At 45.1% G+C, this 8526-nt stretch overlaps 1 protein-coding gene across 1 annotated transcript; it reads right to left on the reverse strand.

Annotated features, from left to right (window-relative positions):
* On the reverse strand, window positions 1–5073 carry LOC127920239 (high-affinity choline transporter 1-like). The gene is made up of 3 exons (XM_052504088.1): window positions 4891–5073; window positions 3621–3791; window positions 1–588 (listed from the first exon to the last, which is right to left on the reverse strand). Exons 1-3 carry the CDS (start codon window positions 5071–5073, stop codon window positions 229–231), a joined length of 714 nt encoding a protein of 237 aa, XP_052360048.1. The 3' UTR covers window positions 1–228.
* Between the last annotated feature and the right edge of the window lie 3453 nt (window positions 5074–8526).

The following is an 8526-nucleotide window of genomic DNA, read 5'->3' on the forward strand; positions in this document are numbered from 1 at the left end:
TACCGATGTTACAGCCGTTTTCACGCTTTATGTTCAAATCATATAAGTAACTTAATTGAGCTACACAATTGATTTTAAATAGCCTTCTTTAGAATGAGCTGGATGTTCAATAGATCTTTCCTTTCTCTATCTTGTTCAATAAACAATAAATATGCTCAAAAACAAAGTGCTTTGTAGTCCAGGGAAGTGTCTGGGAAACCGGCCTGTAAAAGTAGGTAGATCAAAACATTAACACTTTGTGTTGTCAAGCATTGGCTCAGAGACTGCACCATCCTCCTCCTTCTCTTTCATCTCTCTGGCGCCACCAAGTGGCAAAGTCTGGAACTTCACCTGGAACACATCCCACCTCTCGGGCAACCAGACCTTATTGAACATCAGCTGAGCCAGCCAGGAGAAACCCAAGATGGCCGCCAGGGCCAGAAGCATACATATGGTCCTGATGGGGGAGCGCTGGACATAGACGCCGTCCTCCAGGGTGCATCCAGGGAAGTGGAGGACAGGGGCGAGGTTGAAGATGGGCTCCCCACAGAGGAGTCTCATCAGGCCCCCTACGAGGTATCCCACCACGGCTCCATAGCCGTTGGAGACCTGTTGGAAGATGAAGAGATTTGTTTTGAAGAAGTGATATTCTAGCCTAGCCTGATGACTCACACTAACTTATTTTTATGCTCTGTCGTTTCCTACATACTTTAGTTTCAGTGCCATCGTTGAGGTCGTTTGTGGGAATGAGGGGCATTGTGCAATGAGGGTCATTGTGCAATGAGGGTCATTGTGCAAAACAGGGTCATCAGCGATTGGATCAAATCCAATTGTATTTGTCACATGCGCCGAATTCATTGAAATGCTAACTTACTGCAGGGGCAGTATTGAGTAGCTTGGATGAAAAGGTGCCCAGAGTAAACTGCCTGCTCCTCAGGCCCAGTTGCTAATATATGCATATTATTATTAGTATTGGATAGAAAACACTCTGAAGTTTCTAAAACTGTTTGAATCATGTCTGTGAGTATTACAGAACTCATATGGCAAAAACCTGAGAAAAAAATCCAAGCAGAAAGTGGGAAATCTGAGGTTTGTAGGTTTTCAACTCATCGCCTATTGAATACACAGTGGGATATGGGTCAGTTTGCACTTCCTACGGCTTCCACTAGATGTCAACTGTCTTTAGAACCTTGTCTGATGCTTTTACTGTGAAGTGGGGGGGAAGGAGAGGGGAATGAGTAAGGTAGATGTCAACTGTCTTTAGAACCTTGTCCGATGCTTTTACTGTGAAGTGGGGGCGAAGGAGAGGGGAATGAGTAAGGTAGATGTCAACAGTCTTTAGAACCTTGTCCGATGCTTTTACTCTGAAGTGGGGGCGAAGGAGAGGGGAATGAGTAAGGTAGATGTCAACAGTCTTTAGAACTTTGTCCGATGCTTTTACTGTGAAGTGGGGGCGAATGATAGGGGAATGAGTCAGGTCTATCATGAGCTGACCATGCGCGTTCACGTGAGAGCTCTGTTCCATCAAACTTCTGAAGACAATGGAATTCTCCGGGAGGAACATTATTGAAGATTTATGTTAAAAACATCCTAAAGATTGATTCAATACATCGTTTGACATGTTTCTACTGACTGTTATGAAACTTTTTGACATTTCGTCTGCTTTTAGTGACCGCGCTTCTTGACTTTTTACTAAACGCGCAAACAAAAGTAGCTATTTGGACATAAATGATGGACATTACTGAACAAAACGAACATTTATTGTGGAAGTGGGAGTCCTGGGAGTGCATTCTGATGAAGATCAGCAAAGGTAAGTGTAGATTTATAATGCTATTTCTGACTTTTGTTGACTCCACAATAAGGAGGGTAACTGTATGGCTGGCTTTGGTGGCTGAACGCTGTTCTCAGATTATTGAACATTGTACTTTTGCCGTAAAGCTTTTTTGAAATCTGACACAGCCGGTTGCATTAAGAACAAGTTTATCTTTAATTCTATGTAAAACATGTATCTTTCATCAAAGTTTATGATGAGTATTTCTGTTATTTGATATGGCTCTGCAATTTCTCTGGATATTTTAGAGGCATTTCTGAACATGGTGCCAATGTAAACTGAGGTTTTTGGATATAAATATTAACTTTATTGAACAAAACATATATGTATTGTGTAACATGAAGTCCTATGAGTGTCATCTGATGAAGATCATCAAAGGTTAGTGATTAATTGTATCTCTATTTCTGATTTTTGTGACTCCTGTATTTGGCTGGAAAAATTACAGTTTTTCTGTTATTTTGCGGTGACCTAACATAATCGTTTGTGGTGCTTTCGCTGTAAAGCCTTTTTGAAATCAGACACTGTGGTGGGATTAAGAAGAAGTGTATCTTTAAAATGATGTGAAATATTTGTATGTTTGAGGAATTTTAATTATGAGATTTCTGTTGTTTGAATTTGGCGCCCTGCACTTTCACTGGCTGTTGTCATATCGATCCCGTTAACAGGATTGCAGCCCTAAGAAGTTTTAACCAATAATGCTGTTTTGTTTTTAAAGTAAAGAAATAAAAGTAACAAATAATTAAAGACCAGCAGTAAAATAACTAAATTAATCAGAGTATCAAAGCCAATTACACTTTTTCAAACCGCTGTTTTACCCACATGTGTTTTGGTTCTGGTCCAACCCATCGGTTTCTGGACCAATCAGACGGCCCTGAATGTGTTCACATTCGGTGAAGAATCGGGGAGGTACTCCGGTCCAAACTCATTGTGGAGAAGAAACTAACGTCTGTGGGTGTGGCCTAGCGTTTGGCTGGAGCAAGGACTCTGGGTAGCTAGACGAATTATAACCTGGGCCTGTATCCACAAAGCCTCTCTGAGTAAGAGTTCTGATCTAGGATCAGTTTAACCATTTAGTTCATAATGAATGAGATTATATGGACAGGTTGGAACCTGATCCTAGATCATAATGATTTAGATATGGACAGGTTGGGGCCTGATCATAATGAATGAGATTATATGGACAGGTTGGAACCTGATCCTAGATCATAATGATTTAGATATGGACAGGTTGGGGCCTGATCATAATGAATAAGATGATATGGACAGGTTGGAACCTGATCCTAGATCATAATGATTTAGATATGGACAGGTTGGGGCCTGATCATAATGAATTAGATGATATGGACAGGTTGGAACCTGATCCTAGATCATAATGATTTAGATATGGACAGGTTGGGGCCTGATCATAATGAATTAGATGATATGGACAGGTTGGGGCCTGAACCTAGATCAGCACTCCTACTCTAAGACGCTTTGTGGCTAGGGCCGGTTTGTGCTCTTGCCATCTCCATTGCTGTAGTTGTCAAGCCGACCATTTGGCATGATGTTGAGTGAGTTGGCATGATGACATCACAAACAGACTGGCACTCAGGCTAGTGACACACCACCATGTTTGTGATGCAGGGAAAAGATAAGGCCCACACACAAAATATCACCTCTGCATTTTACACACACACACACACACACACACACACACACACACACACACACACACACACACACACACACACACACACACACACACACACACACACACACACACACACACACACACACACACACACACACACACACACACACACACACACACCTGGAAGAAGAGGACGCAGATGAGCTGAGGGAAGATGATGGTGTAGGAGAGATCAGACGCCAGGATCCACAGGGCAAAGGTACTGTTGTGGAGGAGAGTGAGGGCCATCCCACACAGCCCCACCACCACCACCGACACACGGATCACCCACTGTATCTCCCTGTCTGAGGCCTGGAGGAGAGATAGATCCAAGATGGAGGCACAGTGGTCAGGACAGAGCCAAGATGAAGGCACAGTGGGGAGGACAGATCCAAGATGGAGGCACAGTGGGCTGGACAGATCCAAGACGGAGGCACAGTAGGGAGGACAGATCCAAGATGGAGGCACAGTGGGCACAGTGGGGAGGACAGATCCAAGATGGAGGCACAGTGGGCTGGACAGATCCAAGACGGAGGCACAGTAGGGAGGACAGAGCCAGTGGGGAGGACAGATCCAAGAGAGGCACAGTGGGTGGACTGGTCACAGGCAGATCCAAGACGGAGGCACAGTAGGGAGGACAGATCCAAGATGGAGGCACAGCACAGATTCAAGACGGAGGTACAGTGGGGCAGATCCAAGATGGAGGCACAGTGGTTATAAACTCTCTAGACGTATGAGATACAGATCCCCCACTGAACCTCCCTGTGTGTCATCTGGAGAATGGGGGAGACAGACACGAAATGAAGGTACAGCAGTTAAAGGGGTGTGTTCCTCTGCCCCTTGAACAGCCCTGTGGTGTAAAACTCAGAGAAGTCAGAAGAGCTTGAACAGCCCTGTGGTGTAAAACTCAGAGAAGTCAGAAGAGCTTGAACAGCCCTGTGGTGTAAAACTCAGAGAAGTCAGAAGAGCTTGAACAGCCCTGTGGTGTAATACTCAGAGAAGTCAGAAGAGCTTGAACAGCCCTGTGGTGTAATACTCAGAGAAGTCACAAGAGGGAGCACGGAGTTAGGCTATATGTCCCAAAAATGCTATTACACTATAGAACCCAATGCAATGTGAATTGAAAAATGTCTTTCCAATGTCCCAAAAATGGATGAAATTGGAAAGAAACACTTATTTATGCATTTAGTGGTGATTTTCTGGTACATGACCTATGACCTAGAACAGGACTAATGAACACAATGGATCATGTCCATTGAGAATGTGTTTCAGTTCTGGACTAGTAGGTTTATTCATCTGACCTAAATTCCTTAAGTCATCTCTACTGTATTGAGTATCTAGTCACACACAGATTTGTTAGAACGAGGTGTAAGTGATGGGATAGAACGAAAGCCTGCAGCCAACTCTTTACCTGCGTCCTGATGATGTTCTTGTAGATGTTGGAGGAGAACATGGAGGCGGGCTGAGCAGGCCAGAGTCCACGGATGACATCACTGCGGCGGCGATGGCCCCGATGCCGATGACCGACACGTAGGGACGGAGCCAGGTGCTGCAGGGCGATGGGGGAGCACCAATCCCGTCTCGTTGCGCTCATACGGAGACGGAGACCCGTACGAAGTCAGGTTCCAGTCTGGAGACACACCAGGAAAGTGTCAATAAAGTTTGGTCGTTTTGACAATCACACTTTGATGAAGTCTAAAAGCATAAACACAAGTATGCTGTGTAAATTCTTTCATTTTGCAATCAGCTCATGTGAGCTGCAGGAAACCACATGTATTCAAGGGATCTCGTGCTCCACAGAGAGTAATAACAAACATGCACTCTAGCCACAACACCAGGACACTGCCACTAGACTGGAGTGTGTTATGGTTCATGATGTGAGGTAGATGATAGGAGCAGTTTACGGACATCAGATAACAGACAAACCAGTCAACGACACACAACTCTTTTTCTCTGAAACTTTATAACCCCTTTAATAACATTAACTTGGAGGTGCTTATATTTGTCCATTATTCTTGAACAAGTGAACATGTGTTTAATTGCGATATTGTAATTATTTCGCCACTATGGCCTATTTATTGCCTTACCTCCCTTATCTTACCTCTTTTGCACACACTGTATACAGACTTTTTCTATTGTGTTATTGACTGTATGTTTTGTTTATTCCATGTGTAACTCTCTGTTGTTGTTTGTGTTGCACTGCTTTGCTTTATCTTGGCCAGGTTACAGTTGTAAATGAGAACTTGTTCACAACTAGCCTACCTGGTTAAATAAAGGTGAAATAAAAAATAAAATGTATTTTTATCTACATATCCCAACTCCCCCTGAGACGCCGGGGGAGAGTTCGGGTCAGAGACGACCATTACTTCCTGGAGCAATAAGGGTTTCAGTGCCTTGCACAAGGGCACAACAACAGATTATTCACATTGTCCGCTCCGGGATTGGAAAACCTTTTTGTATTTTATTACCTGTAGCGGCTACAGCCCCGACCAGGACAGAGGGGATCCCCAGGATGAGGACCATGGCAGCAGCCGCGAGCAGGTGACCTGGGCGTTAAACGGCGAAGAGGCCGAAAGCGTCCTCTGGTGGAAAACATTGGAAAGACAAGCTACCCAACGCCTGAGGAGAGAGTGGAGGAGATGAGGGAGAAGAGGAGAGGATGGAGAGAAAGGGAGGAGGGAGGAGGCAGAAGAGGAGGGAGGCAGAGGAGGGAGGAGATGAGAGGAGGGAGAAGAAAGGGAGGAGGGGAGGGAGGCAGAAGAGGAGGAGGCAGAAGAGGAGGGAGGCAGAAGAGGAGGGAGGAAGAAGAGGAGAGGAAGGAGGGAGATGAGAGGAGGAGAAGAAAGGGAGGAGGGGAGGGAGGCAGAAGAGAGAGGAGGGAGGAGAGGAGAGGGAGGGAGGCAGGAGATGGGAGAGGGAGAGGAGGGAGGAGAGGAGAGGAGGGAGGCAGGAGATGAGGAGAGGAGGAGAGGAGGGAGGAGAGGATGGAGGCAGAGGAGAGGAGGGAGGAGATGAGGGAGAATAAAGGGAGGAGGGAGGGAGGCAGAAGATGAGGGAGAAGAGGAGGGAGGGAGGAGAGGAGAGGAGAGGAGGGGAGGCAGGAGATGAGGGAGGAGAGGAGAGGAGGGAGGCAGGAGATGAGGGAGGAGAGGAGAGGAGGGGGGGCAGGAGATGGGGAGAAGAGGAGAGGAGGAGGGAGATGAGGGAGAAGAGGAGAGGAGGGAGGAGATTAGGGAAAATAAAGGGGAGGAGGGGAGAGGGAGGCAGAAGAGGAGGGAGGAGAGGAGAGGAGGAAGGGGAGTGAGAAGAAGGAGGGGAGGATAAGGAGACAGAGGAGAAAGGGAAGATGACAAGGAGGATGACAAGAACATAAAGGAGGTTGTTAGATTGTGAAATGGTGGCAGGTAGAATCGCTGTTAACGTTTCAATCCCTGAGCAAACTAGGTGATAAATCTGCCGAGGTGCCCTTGAGCAAGGCACTTAGCCTTACGGCTCCTGTAAGTCCCTCTGGATAAGAGTCCTCTAAATGACTTCCATGAATAAGTTATGTTTGTGTTGTTTAAGGGAAGTAGAATGAGGCCTTGAGTCTCCAGGATGTTTTTTTGTATTGTAGAGTCATGGTGAGGTCGAGGGCTGTTTGTGGTTTTGGGGGACTGTCTGTTAGAAAGCTTGAGACTGGAAACCACAGATAGGCTGCATGGCCTAACAACAACAAGATAAGATGGTGCCAACACTGGTTGAGATTGTAGAAACTCCTGGTTCATGGTTAACACAAGACCATGGCCTTAATGAGGATGAAAGCGTCTGTGGGAAAGTGCTGTGCCATGTTAGTGGAAAAAATAGTTGAATATCTCATGGTATGAGAGGGGGGAGCTTTGATAGGATGTGAGAGAGTGCTGCCATTCCAACGGTACGGGGATTCAGCTGTTGAGTCTCTTTTGCTATTACACAACTGAACTTTACTCAAACGTTTTGACTCAATTTGTAATGAACGAGTGTATTGCATATTGATTCCTCCTTATCAAAGGTGGAGCAAAGAGTTTTGAGCAGTAGAGAAAATAAATGGTTGGAAGATAGAAGAGAAGAGTGATATAACCGTAATGTAGAGGAGAGGAGAGACTGGTGATATAACTGTAATGTAGAGGAGAGAAGACTGGTGATATGACTGTAATGTAGAGGAGAGAAGAGATTTGGTGATATGACTGTAATGTAGAGGAGAGACTGGTGATATGACTGTAATGTAGGAGGGGAGAGACTGGTGATAAGGACTGTAATGTAGAGAGAGAGACTGGTGATATGACTGTAATGTAGAGGAGAGGGAGAGAGACTGGTGATATGACTGTAATATAGAGACTGGTGATATGACTGTAATGTAGAGACTGGTAATATGACTGTAATGTAGAGACTGGTGATATGACTGTAATATAGAGGAGAGGAGAGACTGGTGACAAGGACTGTAATGTAGAGAGAGGAGGGAGAGTAGTGATATGACTGTAATGTAGAGGAGAGGAGAGACTGGGTGGATAATGACTGTAATGTAGAGGAGAGAGAGACTGGTGATATGACTGTAATGTAGAGAGGAGAGACTGGTGATATGACTGTAATGTAGAGGAGAGAGACTGGTGATATAAGGGGACTGTAATGTAGAGAGACCTGGTGATGGGACTGCAATATAGAGACTGGTGATATGACTGTAATATAGAGACTGGTGATATGCTGTAATATAGAGACTGGTGATAAGGACTGTAATATAGAGAGACTGGTGATATGACCGTAATATAGAGACTATGATATGACTGTAATGTAGAGGAGAGGAGAGACTGGTGATATGACTGTAATGTAGAGACTGGTGATATGACTGTAATATAGAGACTGGTGATATGACTGTAATGTAGACTGGAGAGGTAGAGACTGGTGATATGACTGTAATGTAGAGACTGGTGATATGAGCTGTAATGTAGAGACTGGTGATATGACTGTAATGTAGAGACTGGTGATATGACTGTAATGTAGAGACTGGTGTTATGACTAATGTAAGAGACTGTAA

Source organism: Oncorhynchus keta, unplaced genomic scaffold (assembly GCF_023373465.1).
Source record: "Oncorhynchus keta strain PuntledgeMale-10-30-2019 unplaced genomic scaffold, Oket_V2 Un_contig_18689_pilon_pilon, whole genome shotgun sequence".
Lineage (NCBI taxonomy): Eukaryota > Metazoa > Chordata > Actinopteri > Salmoniformes > Salmonidae > Oncorhynchus > Oncorhynchus keta.

Bases quoted from the DNA above. Each gene is read 5' to 3' on its own strand.
- LOC127920239 (XM_052504088.1), bottom strand. From the start codon at position 5,073: ATGAGCGCAACGAGACGGGATTGGTGCTCCCCCATCGCCCTGCAGCAC. The intron at 3,792-4,890 runs GTAAAGAGTTGG...TCTCTCCTCCAG, and splicing joins AGAACATCATCAGGACGCAG to GCCTCAGACAGGGAGATACA. The intron at 589-3,620 runs GTGTGTGTGTGT...ATCTTCCAACAG, and splicing joins TCTGCGTCCTCTTCTTCCAG to GTCTCCAACGGCTATGGAGC.